Below are 17765 nucleotides of genomic sequence, written 5' to 3' on the forward strand. Positions count from 1 at the left end.
ATAATACTTTTGTTCTGGAAACTATGAAACTGTAATTGGTGTTCTGTTTAAGATTATAGTCCTTCCAACAATTATTAAAGGAGATTGAGCAGGAATAAAATACACTTATGGGGCTGTTAAAACTATACGGATTCCGGGACTCATTCTGCGTAGTTCCCAAAATACCACAATAGAGTCTTGGTTATAGAGGATGTGCTGGCAGCAGGAAAACTTGGAAAATTATCTCCTGCATTAGTCAAGCAACTAGGATGACATCAAAACGTTTGATTTATTCTCAGCGAACTACTACTTATGTTTGGACACTTTTGTAGCAACTGTTATTGTTGCAACTGATATCAAAGGCTTTCCACTATCACCATATCTCACCCTCCATCTTGATTCAATCATTCCTACCATTCTGCTGCTTCCCATAGAAAGTCTACCTTAGTATCAATCAATCTAAAAGAATTCCAGGCAAGCTTTCAATCAGTTTATAACCCCTAAATTCAGACCTGCTTAAAGCGACTTTATTGAAGCAAAGTAGTGATGCTGCCATCCTTTTCTCAAGTTGTTCTTTATTTGTCATGTTGTTACTTGAATCATCTTTTCCAACCATCTGCTGTATTGCTTCAGCAGTTAGCTTTCCTAAAAGAAATATTGCTGTTTGCCTCACTTTTTTCGTCCACTCTAATCTTGATGCTCTTGGCAAAGAACTTCCCTCCATTGATTTATTCTGTTCTTCCATTAGTTACATCAAGTTTATCCTTCTCACACAATGTTACCTGGTTCCAGATGGTAGCTCTCCAATTTCTTACACCCAAAGCAAGAAACCACCAAGATTTACAATGAACGACCTCCTCAAAAGCTTTTCCCTATTCCCTCACCCCCAATACAAAATATGCAAAGAAGTGTTCGGTGTCATTGTTGTCTTTTGGCATTACTTTCCTTCTTTGGTCCAACTTCAAATGCATCTCCCTTTTGATCTCCCCACCACCTTTTAGTTCTCCCCCAACACTCTCCAATTTAATCTTACCTCTTGCTTCCGAGAAACCCTCCCACACAATTGTCCCTCCTGATTCCCATAACACCACACATCATTAAATAAAAAATTGACACCAAGATAGAGTAAAAGCTTGGTCAAAGAGGTCAATCTAAAGGAGGATCTATCAGATGGAGACAGAGAAGATATCAGAGGTAGGTTCTTTACCCAGAGAGTAGTGGGGGCATGGAATGCACTGCCTGTGGAAGTAGTTGAGTCGGAAACATTAGGGACCTTCAAGCAGCTGTTGGATAGGTACATGGATTACAGTAAAATGATATAGTGTAGATTTATTTGTTCTTAAGGGCAGCACGGTAGCATTGCGGATAGCACAATTGCTTCACAGCTCCAGGGTCCCAGGTTCGATTCCGGCTTGGATCACTGTCGTGCGGAGTCTGCACATCCTCCCCGTGTCTGTGTGGGTTTCCTCCGGGTGCTCCGGTTTCCTCCCACAGTCCAAAGATGTGCAGGTTAGGTGGATCGGCCATGATAAATTGCCCTTAGTGTCCAAAATTGCCCTTGGTGTTGGGTGGAGGTGTTGAGTTTGGGTAGGGTGCTCGTTCCAAGAGCCGGTGCAGACTCAAAGGGCCGAATGGCCTCCTTCTGCACTGTAAATTCAATGATAATCTATGATTAATCTAGGACAAAGGTTCGGCACAACATCGTGGGCCGAAGGGCCTGTTCTGTGCTGTATTTTCTATGTTTATGTTCTATGTTACTATGAATGATTTCTTCATGAAGTTATGGGCTGGTAAGGTACCAACCCACTTAGGGTAATGTCAAATTTAATTGGATAAAAACCTAATGTATGTAATGTATAACCAATATTATTGGACACAGTCCAGCCAAAATGGGCTGTGTAGCTGTTCAGAAAAATGTATAAGAATTGATGTTTTCCTTTGTTCGATGGGAACACGGTCTGCGACTTTAACCGGCGCCATCTCCCCACCGGCGAAATAAACGTTTTGGTGAGGACCAGCCATGAGCATTGAGTGATTTCTTCAAGATTCTCTCCAGCTAACACCATTTTCTTACTAAAATGAACTACTCGGCCGTCATCTGCGGATTCAACCAGATTTGCATACACTACGTAATGTTTAAAATATTTGTTCATGGGACATGAGCATCGCTGGCTGAGCCAGCATTTATTGCCCATCCCTAATTGCCCTTGAGGGGGCAGTTAAGAGTCGACCACATTGCTGTGGATCTGGAGTCACATGTAGGCCAGACCAGATGAGGATGGCAGATTTCCTTCCCTAATGGACATTAGTGAATCAGATGGGCTAAATTCAGCTCATCTCATGTTAAAGATGGATACCAGAAATGCATGGATATACATATTGGAAAAATGAAAGCTGGAATGCCCTGCTTCTGTGCCGTATAGCCTATGTATCCCCATGTTGTTTTGTCTATTCTATGAGGGTGGGATATTGGTTAGCACTGCTGCCTCCTAGCCCAGCGAGCCAGGTTCGATTCCAGCCTTGGGCGACTATCTGTGTGGAGATTTCACATTCTCCTAGTGTCTGCGTGGGTTTCTTATGTGTGCTCCCGTTTCCTCCCATAGTTCAAAGATGTGCAGGATGGTAAGGTTACAGGGCTAGGGCATAGGAGTGAGGCTAGGTAAGGTGCTCTTTCGGAGTGTCGGTGCAGATTCAATGGTCCGAATGCCCTCCTTCTGCACTATAGGGATCCTACGGATTTGAAGACCAAACTAATAATACTTCAATATTTACAATTTGCATTATTCAACAGATCGTCATACATTAAAGATGATAGACTAGGTGCACAAATGTCAAAGAAAGCTCTTCATGCTAAAACTTGTACTGAAACTTATTACTCTAGCTTCCTCCATTAGTATGGATTCATGGCACCGGAGAAATGTTGCTTCTGGAAAGAATAGTGAAACATAGTGCACCGTCTAACATCTGGGACATGCTGAAACCATCACGTCGCACCCAGGTCCTGTTAAATAGCAGGAAAGGGCAAAGTCGAGATTTGTGCTGGGCGCGAAGAAGTTTCCTAACTAACTGGCCCACTCCTGATCTGGATCATGCCGAAATGTGGTGAGCACATCGTTAACCATCATTTGCACTCATGTTCATCTCATTACGAGATTGAAATAGTGTGCAACTCTCTCCCAGGAATGAATCGGCTCCCCAGCAGGAAATCACGTGGGCAGACTGGAGAACAGCCAATGTTGCTCCTTTGTTTAAAAAGGGTAGCAAGGATAATCCAGGGAACTACAGGCCGGTGAGCCTTACGTCAGTGGTAGGGAAATTACTGGAGAGAATTCTTCGAGACAGGATCTACTCCCATTTGGAAGCAAATGGATGTATTAGCGAGAGGCAACACGGTTTTGTGAAGGGGAGGTCGTGTCTCACTAACTTGATGGAGTTTTTCGAGGAGGTCACAAAGATGATTGATGCAGGTAGGGCAGTGGATGTTGTCTATATGGACTTCAGTAAGGCCTTTGACAAGGTCCCTCATGGCAAACTGGTACAAAAGGTGAAGTTACACAGGATCAGGGGTGAGCTGGCAAGATGGATACGGAACTGGCTAGGACATAGAAGGCAGAGAGTAGCAATGGAAGGGTGCTTTTCTGATTGGAGGGCTGTGACGAGTGGTGTTCCTATGGATCAGTGCTGGGACCTTTGCTGTTTGTAGTATATATAAATGATTTGGAGGAAAATGTAACTGGTCTGATTAGTAAGTTTGCAGACGACTCAAAAGGTTGATGGAATTGCGGATAGTGATGAGGACTGCCAGAGGATACAGCAGGATATAGATCATTTGGAGACTTGGGCGGAGAGATGGCAGATGGAGTTTAATCCGGACAAATGTGAGGTAAAGCATTTTGGAAAGTCTAATGCAGGTAGGGAATATACAGTGAATGGTAGAACCCTCAAGAATATTGACAGTCAGAGAGATCTAGGAGTACAGGTCCACAGGTCACTGAAAGGGGCAACACAGGTGCAGAAGGTAGTCAAGAAGGCATACGGCATGCTTGCCTTCATTGGCTGGGGCATTGAGTATAAGAATTGGCACGTCATGTTGCAGCTGTATAGAACCTTAGTTAGGCCACACTTGGAGTATAGTGTTCAATTCTAGTCGCCACACTACGAGAAGGATGTGGAGGCTTTAGAGAGGATGCAGAAGAGATTTACCAGGATATTGCCTGGTATGGAGGGCATTAGCTATGAGGATAGGTTGAATAAACTCGGTTTGTTCTCACTGGAACGAAGGAGGTTGAGGGGTGACCTGATAGAGGCTACAAAGTTATGAGGGGCATAGACATAGTGGATAGTCAGAGGCTTTTTCCCCAGGGTAGAGGGGTCAATTACTAGGGGGCATAGGTTTAAGGTGCGAGGGGCAAGGTTTAGAGGAGATGTACGAGGCAAGAATTTTTATTTTTATTTTTTACACAGAGGGTAGTGAGTGCCTGGAACTCACTGCCGGAGGAGGTGGTGGAAGCAGGGACGATAGTGACGTTTAAGGGGCAGTTTGACAAATACATGAATAGGATGGGAATAGAGGGATACGGACACTGGAAGTGTCGAAGATTTTAGTTTAGATGGGCAGCATGGTTGGCGCAGGCTTGGAGGGCCTAAGGGCCTGTTCCTGTGCTGTACTTTTCTTTGTTCTTTGTACTCCTTTTAAAAAACGAGAAGTTGGTGCACTGGTTGCTGAGGGGAACGGAGAAAGTGAGGAGCCATTTCCATTGTCTGACATGCAGCTCAAGGACACTGTTGGGAATTTAATCTGTGAGGCCTTCAAGCCATCTTTAAGTATTGTGGAAACCCATAACAGGGGCAACTACAGGTGCTGCCTGTCTGTCCTACCAAACACTTCCAGGACAGAGGGTTGGTCTTGGTCTATGCTGAAGGTCACTTCACCTCCTGACTGTGAGCTGCGAGTAGCCTCACAGTTAAAAGCTATTGCTACTGAGCAATTAGCCTTATTCACAGCAGCTCACACTCCAGTCAAGTGTGTAAAGCCGCCTCTGAACAGCATGCTTCAACACTCACTTCCAGCTTCCCTGCTCTGCCTCCTGGACTTCACTCCATGTCGTATCCAGAACTGCCCCAGAGCGGACGAGTGGTCTTTTCTGGATGCACATGCCAGGCAGTGCATACCTCCTGGCCCTGAAAACAGAGGCCACTGTTTTGGAGCCAACATCTGCAGCAATGGGGAGATTGGCTGCTTTGCTGGCACCTCGAAGACACCAAAATGTCAGGAAGAGAATTACCTGCCGTCCCCTTGTGTACCTGCTGTAGAATGGCAGGAAATGTGCCTCATTGGGAATCTGCTGCCCAGACGGAACTTGCACTAAAGAAACTCAAGTGCCTTCTCATGGGTACATGCGCCATGCCTCAGATGATGACTAATGCTTCGCATTTCAATCAAACTTTGAAGCCTGAACAGTGTGCCTGAACTCCAGAGGCGTCAGCAGAACTCATAGAGCTGGGTTTCAACACTGGGGATATCCTTGTGACCATAGGGGAAGTGTGTGGATCAGGGGAGGGCACCCGAGCATGGTCTCTCTAATGTTCCCGGCAGGGTCTGGGGTCTAGGGGCTCCTGCTGTGGCCTGGGATGAGCGTGCAGAGCGAGGTTCTCCAGCACAACTGGCTCAGTGGATGGCACTTAGAAAGAAAGCGGGACATGTAAGAGTGGGGGAGGCTTGCAGAATTTGAGGGTCCCAGGGTGGGAGCCCTAACTGATTGTCGGTCTCTCTCTTTCTCCAATTCCTTACAGATATAACAATATGGCTGGTGTTGTCAGCCCTGTAGAAGCTGCCCTCGGTGTGCTGGTGGCAGCCCAGGCGGCCTGTCACTGGAGAAGGCAGCAGCGTTAACGGAGGCTGGAGGTGGCAGCTCCTGCGCCGGGGCCCGCTGCGCACCAAAGACCCGGCTATTCATCAGGCCGAGGAGGAACCCAGAGGGGGGATGCCAACGTTGATCCAAGGTGTACCGGCATTGTTGGGTCTTTTGAGGAGGAGGAGAAGGAGAACACCTAATCCTGGTGGCCGTGAATGTCACAGCAGCCCTGAACTTCAATGCAACCAGTTCATTCCAGAGCTCAAGGGGAGGGGGGGGGGGGGGGGGCGGACGGACATGTGAGGCATTTCCCAATCTACAGCTCACAAGTGAATCCGTGAGGTTGTGGCTGCCCTTGATGCCCGGGCATCATACTACATCAACTTTGAGCTGGAGCAGGCCCACCAAGATGCATGGCTGTAGGATTCTCCGCCATCACCGGGATGTCCCAGGTCCATGGGGTAGTTGATGGTATGTCGCCTGGCCCGTACTGGAGCATCAGTGAGAGCTCTCCATTAACAGCAATGTTCAACTCGTGTGTGACCACTGCCTCAGAATTATGCCAATGTGTGCCCACTTCCCACGGAGTGTGCATGACAGCTACATCCCGGGACAACTCTCGGAGATCCCTGGCATCCCCAGGATGACGGATTGGCTTTTGGGCGATAGGGGTACCCGCTGAGGTCCTGGCTGATGATAGGAGGCCGGAGAGCAAGTGGTCCACATAAGTAGCAGAATGGTGCCACCTGTGCTGTCATGGGGCATTGGACTGTTCCAAGTATGGTTCCGATACATGGACCACTCTGGCAGGAGACTGCATTTCACCCCCCAGAGGGTCTTCCGCTTTGTGGTGGTCTGCTGTGCCCTCCACAGCCCGGCACAACAGCGAGGCGACATGCTGGAGGAAGAGGGACATGTGGCCTCGTCTAATGTGGCAGAGCTCGAGGGGATTGGGGAAGAGCCCAGGGAGGATGCGCCGGAGGAGCCAGAGGATAGAGGACAGGTGGCGGCGGGGATCCGGCTTGCCCAGAGGTCCAGGGAGGCCTTCGTCCTCAAACTATTCGCATAGGACAAGGCTTTGTCAATCAGCTCCCCCCCCTCCACTCGAATCCCACCTTCCCCCCCAATCCCTCCTTCGCCAATCTCCCTATCCACTACCCCTCCTTCCCCAACCCTCCTTCCCCTCCCCATTCCACCATCCTCCCCATTCCACCATCCCTCCTTCCCCCCCATAAACCCCATCCCTCCTTCCTCGCAATCCCTCCTCGCCCCCAATCCCCCATCCCTTCTTCCCCTAAACCTCATCCCTCCATCCCCCCCAATCCCTCCATCCCCCCAATCCCTCCTTCCCCCCCAAATCCCTCCACCCCCCCCCCGAATCCCTCCACCCCCCCGAATCCCTCCACCCCCCCCGAATCCCTCCATCCCCCCCAAATCCCTCCATCCCCCCCAAATCCCTCCATCCCCCCCAAATCCCTCCATCCCCCCCAAATCCCTCCATCCCACCTTCCCCCCCAATCCCTCCATCCCTCCTTCTCCCCAATCCCTCCATCCCTCCCCAATCCACCATCCCTCCTTCCCTCCTCCCCCCATCCCTCCTCACCCCCCAATCCCTCCAATCCCTCCCACCCCCCCCAACCCCTCCCACCCCCCCAACCCCTCCCACCCCCCCAACCCCTCCCACCCCCCCAACCCCTCCCACCCCCCCAAATCCCTCCTACCCCCCCAAATCCCTCCTACCCCCCCAAATCCCTCCTACCCCCCCAAATCCCTCCTACCCCCCCCCAATCCCTCCTACCCCCCCCCAATCCCTCCTACCCCCCCAATCCCTCCTACCCCCCCCAATCCCTCCTACCCCCCCAATCCCTCCTACCCCCCCCAATCCCTCCTACCCCCCCCAATCCCTCCTACCCCCCCAATCCCTCCTACCCCCCCCAATCCCTCCTCCCCCCCCAATCCCTCCTACCCCCCCCAATCCCTCCTACCCCCCCCAATCCCTCCTACCCCCCCCCAATCCCTCCTACCCCCCCCAATCCCTCCTACCCCCCCCAATCCCTCCTACCCCCCCCCAATCCCTCCTACCCTCTTTCCCCCCCAAATCCCTCCTTTTACCTATATAAACCCCATCCCAGTGATTGTCTGGTGCTCACCAGATTGTGCCCCAGAAACCTGCCCACGAATGTTACCCACTGAGGTATGTGTCGCTGTGTGGATTGAAGGTAGGGTTGATAGTTATGACGCATCGATGGTGATCTTCTTGGAGTTCTCCTCCGGGGTGATCACTTGTGTGGTGGTGGGGAGGGGAAATGACTCTGGATGGCCCAGCCCAACCAGATGGCGATCCTGCAAGAGAATGGATATGTGGTCAGTGAGACGGAAGGATCATTTTGTCTGACATGAACAACTCACTTGACAGGTCATCCGGGTGAAGAGGCAGTGGATCCTTAGCTCTGTGGCACTGGCCAGCCTCGCTGTCAGTGACTGCTGTCTCCTCAGTCAACTCTGCGATTTTCAGTACCCGCTCCTCATAGGGGGTGGGGACTCAAATCTCTGATACTCCCGCCTCTCGTTTTGGCCCTTTCCTGCTTATTATGGGTTATCTTCTCCTGCGATGACAAAGAGGGCTTTGTGAGTTGCATGCTCGATGGGTCAGGGGGATCTATAGGAGATGGCATGTGTGGGCACCGTACCTGGATACGAAGGGGGGTGTGATAGTGGGTTCTAAGGAGCAAGCACAAAAATTAGATGTGGGGAGGGTGCGAGTTGACAAGGTGAAATTGTGTGTGTGTGTGGGGGGGTGGGGGGGGGGGAAGAAGGTTGGGGGGTTGACAGATGGTAAATCACCCTTATAGCTCGCTGGAGGTCACTGGTCTTCTTCCGACATTGTACAGTAGTCCTCGTGGTCATGCTGCCTGAACTGACAGCCCGGCCACTGCCTCTTAGACGGTATTGGCAACACTGCTGCTGGTCATCCTACCCCCTCAGGGGAACAGGATGTCCCATCTCGCAACAACGGAGTCAAGAAGCCTGGCCAGGCCGGCATTCCCGAAGTGAGGAGCAGATCTGTGTGTTACCATACTTGGGTGTTGACTGGGAGTGAGTGGTTAGGGAACGTTGAAAAACAGCTCCCACTTGTTAGCAGTGAGACGCTGAGGCCTGAGTCTGGTAAATCAAACAGCGAGACAGCCAGTAATGGTGAGAAGCTCGTGGGGGCTCACTTCCGGCACTAAGTACGGTTAAAAATGGGCCGAATCTCGCCAAAGCGGCCGCCGCAAAACACCTTGCCAATCGTGCCAAAACAACGCTTACCAATGTCTCCGTTAAATCTTGCCCATGAGTGAAGTTCAACAGTGTATATTTTATAATCACGGGATAAACCTAAACTGGCACATGTACAGCTTGCCACCGTATAAGCCTAAAGTATTTCATGTATTGCCTTTGCTACACTTGCCCAAAGAGGACATGCAGAAACCGAAGTCGTAAATATATTTCTACTGCATTATATTAGCTTCACAAATCAACATTCTTCTGCTGTTTTGATTCAGTTTCCTAAACATACTAATTTCTAGATTCACTTTTTATAAAAGTCTATTGCCTATTTTCCATAGGATAACCTCAGGCAAGTCAAATTTTACATTTTCCCATGAAAACAGTCTTGGACATAAGCAATGCTCATGTCCAACATTCCCCACTTACCGATCTAGATGGGACATGACTGTTTTAGAGATATCAGCTCCAGCCTCCTGTAGTGTTCGGATGATGTGGAAAGGCGAGTCACTATTTCGGCCTGGGTGAATGATGACAGGGCAGCCAAGTTGTATCTGTGCCGCAGCTGTAGCTTGAAGAACTTTTCGCTCACTTTCCATCATGGGCCAAGAGCAGCCGATTTCTCCGATCACTCCACATTTGATGTCAGTGCCATCAGCTCCATGGAGAACTTCGTTAACTAGAATATCTGTTAACTAAACCAAACCAAACCTCATGGCATAATTAAACCAGAATCCCACAATAAATTATGCTGTTAAAAATAGAGCTCATGACAAAGATGACTCATGTAAATTGCTCAATGATTTCAACATATTCCCCCAACTACTCTCCTAATTCTGCTCCCATGTGGCTGATCAATCTCATCCATTTCCACTTCTCAGCCTTGGGTGTTCCCACTTACCCCATTACTGCTGTGATTTCTAACACTTGACACCCCAGCAACTTCATCACTTCTCCCAGCCATTCCCATCTTCATGTCCATCCCAATCCCTCCAACATCATCTTCGGATCTCACTCTCATTTCTGATCTTTCTTCACTTTGTGTTTTTCTCTGCACCAATAAACGTCTAGCTCTGCCACTTCTCACCTGTGTTCTCAAATTTAAGGTCTACACCATCAGGGATGTATGATTTGTAACTAACCTGGCCAATGTCCATCAGATCTGGGACCTGTACAAACCGGGCGGGTTGCATCTGGGTAGAACTGGAACCAATGTCCTTGCGGGAGCTTTTGCTAGATCTGTTGGAGAGTATTTAAACTAGTGTGGCAAGGGGATGGGATCCCAGGAGTAGGATCAGATAGGTCAAAATCAGATCAGGAAAATGGAGGTAGAACATTAGCTATTGAGGTAGAAGATGTAGGATAGACTTGGAATTGCAGGAGGAGCAGAATTCAAAGATTCTCCAGCAAGGGAAAATGGTGGGGTTGAATGGTTTATATTTCAATGCAAGGATACTACAAACAAGGTAGATGAGTTAAGGGCACAACTAGACACATGTCAGCAGGATGTAATTTCTATAACGATATCCTGGCTAAAGGAGGAGCAAAATTGGCAGCTCAATATCCCTGGTTATAGAGTCTTCAGACACGATAGAGTGGGAGATAAAAAAGGAGGGGGCGTAGTACTAATGGTTAAAGAATCAATTCCAGTTGTGAGAAGGGATGATGTACTAAACGGGTCAACAAACGAGACTTTATGGGTTGACCTTAGAAATAGAAAAAGGGCAGTGGCACTACTGGTAATTTACTACAGACCCCCAAATAATGAAAGGGGGATAGAAGATCAAATATGTAGGCAAATCTCTGCCTGCAAGAACAAGAGGGCAATAATAGTGGGAGACTTTAACTATCCCTATATCAACTGAGATAATAGGGCACTGATGGAGAAAAAGACTTGCAGTGTGTCCAGGAAACATTTTTCAACCAATTAGTGACAAACCCAAGGAGAAGAGATGCAATTCTAGACCTAGTCTTGGGGATCGAAGAACGGCAAGTAGGTGAAGTGACAGTTAGTGACCATATCGGGGATAGTGACCACAATTCAGTTAGATTCAGTATTACCATGGAATAGAGATAAAGCAGGAATACAAATTTAGTACTAAGGGAGGCAAATGTTGCAGAAATGAGAATTGGCTGAGGTGGACTGGCCAGCACGGCTAGAGGATAAATCAGTGAAAAACCAGTGGGAAGCGCTAATAGGAGGGATCCTAAATGTACAAAATAGACATGGCCCCGACAGAAATGAGAATGGTACTGCCAAACCTAGACCCCCCCCCCCCCCCCCCCCCCGCCCCCGCCTGGTTGTCTCAAGGAATACAGGGGAGGATCAAATAGAAAAAGAAAGCGTATGATAGGCACAAAGAGCTAATCAATGCAGATAGCCTAGATGAATAGAAGTAGTTCAGGGAGGAAGTCAAAAAGGAAATCAAAGAAATGGCATGAAAAAAATTAGCGAGTAAAGTTAAAGAAAACCCAAAGGTGTTTTACCAATATAGTAATGGTAAACGGTTAGTTAAGGAAAAGGGACTCCCGAGTGCGGCTATGCAGAGCTAGGTCGCATATTCGGTAGCTCCCGCTTGGAACGGACTTTTGGGCTCTTTTGCAGGGCTCCCACGGCATTTGTTTGACATTTCCCGGTGTAGCAAGAGGACTGCAACACTCCCCTGACGGTGTCCCCCAGGAGTGTTGTCTTTTGGCTGCCAGGCCCGGCAGAAACAGTAAAAGATTTGGCTGCAACAGGATAAACAGGGCCCCTTCCAGCATGCAAGCGGGGGAAGGGCAAGCTTAAAGCTGCAAACTGACCTGAGGACCTTTATCAAAAGTGAAATCTAACAGCAGAGGGAACAACTGTGAAAAGATCTCACCAAGGCCACTGAAGAAGCGGGGACGAGGCTTCCGGTGGCGGCCATGGAGTAGGTGGTCACGCATTCGGCAGCTCCCGTCTGGAACGGACACTTAGACCTTTTTCAGGAGTTTCCACAGACATTTTGGGACAGATTGGTGAAGCGAACACTGCCAAAAAGGATTCCCTCGCAAGACTTTTGGGCTCTTTTCAGGGCCCCCAAGGGCACTTTTTCGATGTTTCCCGGTGTGGGAAGGAGTTCATAATAGTTCCCCGTCAGTATATGGCTTTAACTAGGAGCGGGGTGACAAAAAAGGTGGTGGTGGACCAGAAGGAGGGAGGGAAGGACAAAATGGCGGCGGGTGGAGACCAGGCAGCGTGGAGGCAGTGGGCGGAGGAGCAACAGGAGGGTATCCAGCGCTGCCTCAGAGAGATTAAAAAGGACCTGCTAGAGCCGATGAAGGCTTCTATTGATAATCTGCTGGAGACACAGACGGCCCAGGGGGTGGCGATCAGAGAGGCTCAACAAAAGATCTCTGACAATGAGGACGATATCTTAGTCTTGGCGGTAAAGGTGGAGGCGCACGAGGCGCTCCACAAGAAATGGCAGGAGCGGTTCGAGGAGATGGAGAATCGGTCGAGGCTGAAGAATCTGCGGATTCTGGGCCTCCCGGAGGGGCGGGACGCGGGGGCCTATGTGGTCACCATGTTAAACTCGCTGATGGGAGCGGGGTCCTTCCAGGGGCCCCTGGAGCTGGAAGGGGCCCATAGAGTGTTGGCGAGGAGACCCAAGGCTAACGAGCCTCCGCAGGCGGTGCTGGTGCGGTTCCATCGGTTCGCTGATCGGGAGTATGTGCTCAGGTGGGCCAAGGAGAGGAGGAGGAGCAGGTGGGAGAACGCGGAGGTTCGGATATATCAGGACTGGAGTACGGAGGTGGCGAAGAGGAGGGCTGGGTACAATCGAGTGAAGGCGGTGCTGCACAGGAAGGGGGTGAAGTTTGGCATGTTGCAGCCGGCGCGATTGTGGGTTACCTACAAGGACCGGCACCATTATGTTGAGTCTCTGGAGGAGGCGTGGGCCTTTGTTCAGGCCGAGAAGCTGGACACAGACTGAGGGTCGGGATGGGCGAATGGGGACTGTGGTGGATATGTTATGCCTATTTTTGGTTCGGGGGGGGGGGGGGGTGGGGAAAGAGGGCCTTTGCATTGTTTTGGGTTTCTTTTTCTCTGTGTTTTTCTCTTTCGGGTTGGGGAGGGTGGATGGGGCGGGTTGGGCACGGTTTTGGTTGGTGGCGGGGCCTGGTAGGTGGAGAGCGCGGGATTTTTTTTTCCCGCGCCGAAGACTGGGGTGGGGGGTAGGACCGGGCCGGGGAAGCGAGGATTGTTTCCTGCGCTTAGAACAGAGGGGGAGAGGAGGGTGTGCCACACAATGGGGGGAGTCGAAGGGGAGGTGGGAGTGGCCGGGGTCAGCAGGAGTCAGCTGACTTGCGGAAGTGCAATGGGGGGAGTAAACCAGCTAGGATGGGTCCTAGCCCGGGTGGGGGTGGGGTGGAATCGAGTTGCTGCTGCTAAGATCAAGGAGGAGCTGGAGCGAGTGGGGTGAGTCGAGACGGGGGTATGCCGCTGCGGGGAACGGGTCGGGTGTGGGGTGCGGACGCGTGGCTGGCCGAGGAGGGGTCATGGCTACTCAGCGGGGGAGTGGGCGGGTAGCACCCTAATCAGGCTGATAACCTGGAATGTAAGGGGACTGAATAGGCCGGTTAAGCGGGCCCGCGTGTTCGCACACCTGAAGGGGCTCAAGGCGGATGTGGTTATGCTCCAGGAGACACACCTGAAGGTGGCAGACCAGGTATGACTGAGGAAAGGGTGGGTAGGTCAGGTGTTTCACTCGGGGCTAGATGCCAAAAATCGAGGGGTGGCGATCTTGGTGGGAAAGAAGGTGTTATTCGAGGCGTCGAGCATTGTGGCAGATAATGGCGTTAGGTACATACTGGTAAGTGGTAAGTTGCAGGGAACATCGGATCCCAGACTTGGAAGTGGGGGCCCTGATAATGGGGGGAGACTTTAACACGGTTTTGGACCCTGCACTGGATCGCTCCAGGTCTAGGACGGGTAGGAAGCCGGCGGCGGCTAGAGTGTTGAGGGGATTTATGGACCAAATGGGAGGGGTGGACCCTTGGAGATTTGCAAGGCCGGGGGCTAGGGAATTTTCATTTTTCTCACATGTCCATAAGGCTTATTCTCGAATCGACTTTTTCATTTTGAGTAGGGCGCTGATAGCAAGAGTAGAGGATACCGAGTATTCGGCAATAGCCATTTCGGACCACGCCCCGCATTGGGTGGACTTGGAGATGGGGGAGGAGAGGGACCAGCGCGCGTTGTGGCGCTTGGAGGTGGGGCTGTTGGCGGACGAGGAGGTGAGCGAGCGGGTTCGAGGAAGTATAGAGAGGTACTTGGAGACCAACGACAACGGGGAGGTCCGAGTGGGGATGGTATGGGAGACACTGAAGGCGGTGGTGAGGGGAGAGCTGATCTCCATCAGGGCCCACAAGGAGCGGAGGGAGCGGGGGGAGAGGGAAAGGCTGGTGGGGGAGATGGTGAGGGTAGACAGGAGGTATGCGGAAGAACCTGAGGAAGGATTGTTGAGGAAGAGGCGCAGCCTCCAGGCCGAATTCGACCTGGTGACCACCAGGAAGGCGGAGGTGCAGGTGGAAGGCCCAGGGGGCGGTCTACGAGTATGGGGAAAAGGCAGGCCAGATGCTGGCGCATCAGCTTCGGAAGCGGGACGCAGCTAGGGAGATCGGGGGAGTTAAGGACAGGGGAGGGAGCGTGGTGCGGAGTGGGGTTGGCATCAATGGGGTCTTCAGGGACTTCTACGAGGAATTGTACCGATCCGAGCCCCCACGGGAGGAGGGAGGGATGGGCCGTTTCCTGGACCAATTGAGGTTTCCAAAGGTGGAAGAGGGACTGGTGGCGGGACTGGGGGCCCCGATTGGGCTGGAGGAGCTGATCAAAGGGATAGGAAGCATGCAGGCGGGGAAGGCACCGGGGCCGGACGGTTTCCCGGTCGAGTTCTATAAAAAATATATGGACCTGTTGGGCCCGCTGTTAGTTAGGACCTTTAATGAGGCAAGGGAGGGGGGGCTTTACCCCCGACGATGTCCCGGGCACTGATCTTCTTGATCCTGAAACGGGACAAGGATCCCCTGCAATGTGGGTCTTACAGACCGATTTCCTTGCTAAATGTAGATGCCAAGGTGCTGGCGAAGGTCTTAGCCACGAGGATTGAGGATTGTGTGCCGCAGATCATCCATGAAGACCAGACGAGGTTTGTGAAGGGGAGACAGTTGAACGCGAATGTGCGGAGGTTTTTGAACGTTATCATGATGCCAGCGAGGGAGGGGGAGGCGGAGATAGTGGTGGCGATGGACGCTGAGAAAGCCTTCGATAGGGTAGAGTGGGGGTACCTGTGGGAGGTGCTGAAGAGGTTCGGGTTTGGGGAGGGGTTTGTCAGGTGGGTTAGGCTGTTGTCCGAGGTCCCGATGGCGAGTGTGGCCACAAATAGGAGGAGGTCCGAGTACGTTCGGTTGCACCGAGGGACGAGACAGGGGTGTCCCCTGTCCCCCCTGCTCTTTGCACTGGCGATTGAACCCCTGGCTATGGCACTGAGAGAGTCGAGGAACTGGACGGGGTTGGTGCGGGGTGGGGAGGAGCATAGGGTGTCGCTTTATGCGGACGACCTGCTGCTGTATGTGGCGGACCCGGTGGGAGGAATGCCAGAGGTAATGAGGATCCTTAGGGAATTCGGGACTTTTTCGGGGTACAAGCTCAATATGGGGAAGAGCGAGCTGTTCGTAGTTCAGCTCGGGGACCAGGAGAGGGGGATTGGCGAGCTCCCACTAAAAAGGGCGGAGAGGAGTTTCAGATATTTGGGGGTCCAGGTGGCCAGGAGCTGGGGGGCCCTGCATAGGCTTAACTTTACAAGGCTGGTGGAGCAAATGGAGGACGAGTTCAAGAGGTGGGACGCGTTGCCGCTGTCCCTGGCGGGTAGGGTGCAGTCAATCAAAATGACGGTGCTCCCAAGGATTTTGTTCCTGTTCCAATGCCTCCCCGTGTTTATCCCGAAGGCTTTTTTCAGGCGGGTTAACAGGAGTATAATGGGGTTTGTGTGGGCGCGAGGGACTCCGAGGGTGTTTCTGGAGCGGAGTAGAGATAGGGGGGGGGGCTGGCGCTGCCCAACCTCTGTGGGTACTACTGGGCCGCCAATGTGATAATGGTGCGCAAGTGGGTGATGGAGGGGGAGGGGGCTGCATGGAAGAGGCTGGAGACGGCGTCCTGTGTGGGTACGAGTCTGGGGGCGCTGGCAACGGCGCCGCTGCCGCTCCCTCCAAGGAGGTATACCACGAGCCCGGTGGTGGTGGCGGCCCTCAAAATTTGGGGGCAGTGGAGGCTGCATAGGGGGGAAGTTAGGGCCTCGGCGTGGACCCCATTACGGGGGAACCACCGGTTCGCCCCAGGAAGAACAGGTGGAGGGTTTTCGGGGTGGCAAGGGCAGGCATACGAAAGTTGGGGGACCTGTTTGTCGACGGGACGTTCGCGAGCTTGGGTGAGCTGGAGGAGAAGTACGGGCTCCCCCCGGGGAACCTTCAGGCACTTACAGGTAAGGGCGTTTGCCAGACGGCAGGTGGTGGAATTCCCACGGCTACTGCCACACACAGTACAGGACAGGGTGCTCTCGGGGGGGGTGGGTGGGAGTGGGGAAGATCTCGGAAACTTACCAGGTGATGCAGGAGGAGGAGGCGGCCTCGGTGGTGGAGCTGAAAGGTAAGTGGGAGGAGGAGTTGGGAGAGGAGATCAAAGAGGGGACGTGGGCAGATGCCCTAGGGAGGGTGAACCCTTTCTATTCATGCGTGAGGCTCCGCCTCATACAGTTTAAGGTGCTGCACAGGGCACACATGACCGGGACAAGGATGAGCAGGTTCTTTGGGGGTGAGGACAGGTGTGTTAGGTGCTCACATGTTCTGGGCATGCCCAGCGCTGGAGGAATTTTGGAAGGGCGTAGCGAGGACGATGTCGAGGGTGGTAGGATCCAGGGTCAAACCAGGCTGGGGGCTCGCAATTTTTGGGGTGGCAGAGGAGCCGGGAGTGCAGGAGGCGAAAGAGGCCGGAATTCTGGCCTTTGCGTCCCTGGTAGCCCGGCGAAGGATTCTCCTTCAGTGGAAAGATACGAGGCCCCCAAGCGTGGAATCCTGGATCAGCGATATGGCAGGGTTCATTAAATTGGAGAGGGTAAAATTCGCCTTGAGAGGGTCGGTACAAGGGTTAACAAAGAACAAAGAAATGTACAGCACAGGAACAGGCCCTTCGGCCCTCCAAGCCCGTGCCGACCATACTGCCCGACTAAACTACAATCTTCTACACTTCCTGGGTCCATATCCTTCTATTCCCATCCTATTCATATATTTGTCAAGATGCCCCTTAAATGTCCCTATCGTCCCTGCCTCCACTACCTCCTCCGGTAGTGAGTTCCAGGCACCCACTACCCTCTGCGTAAAAAACTTGCCTCGTACATCTACTCTAAACTTTGCCCCTCTCACCTTAAACCTATGCCCCCTAGTAATTGACCCCTCTACCCTGGGGAAAAGCCTCTGACTATCCACTCTGTCTATGCCCCTCATAATTTTGTATACCTCTATCAGGTCGCCCCTCAACCTCCTTCGTTCCAGTGAGAACAAACCGAGTTTATTCAATCGCTCCTCATAGCTTATGCCCTCCATACCAGGCAACATTCTGGTAAATCTCTTCTGCACCCTCTCTAAAGC

The 17765-nt window shown here is 51.8% G+C and overlaps 1 protein-coding gene across 1 annotated transcript in view; it reads right to left on the reverse strand.

Annotated features, from left to right (window-relative positions):
• Positions 1-17765, reverse strand: part of pter (phosphotriesterase related) — a 54089-nt gene that overhangs the window by 22710 nt on the left and 13614 nt on the right. Inside the window, exon 3 of the mRNA XM_072508599.1 lies at positions 9531-9796. Within this exon, the coding sequence (XP_072364700.1) occupies positions 9531-9796 (266 nt within the window). The remainder of the gene's footprint in view (positions 1-9530; positions 9797-17765) is intronic.

The sequence above is a fragment of the Scyliorhinus torazame genome, chromosome 6 (assembly GCF_047496885.1).
Source record: "Scyliorhinus torazame isolate Kashiwa2021f chromosome 6, sScyTor2.1, whole genome shotgun sequence".
In the NCBI taxonomy this organism is placed as follows: domain Eukaryota; kingdom Metazoa; phylum Chordata; class Chondrichthyes; order Carcharhiniformes; family Scyliorhinidae; genus Scyliorhinus; species Scyliorhinus torazame.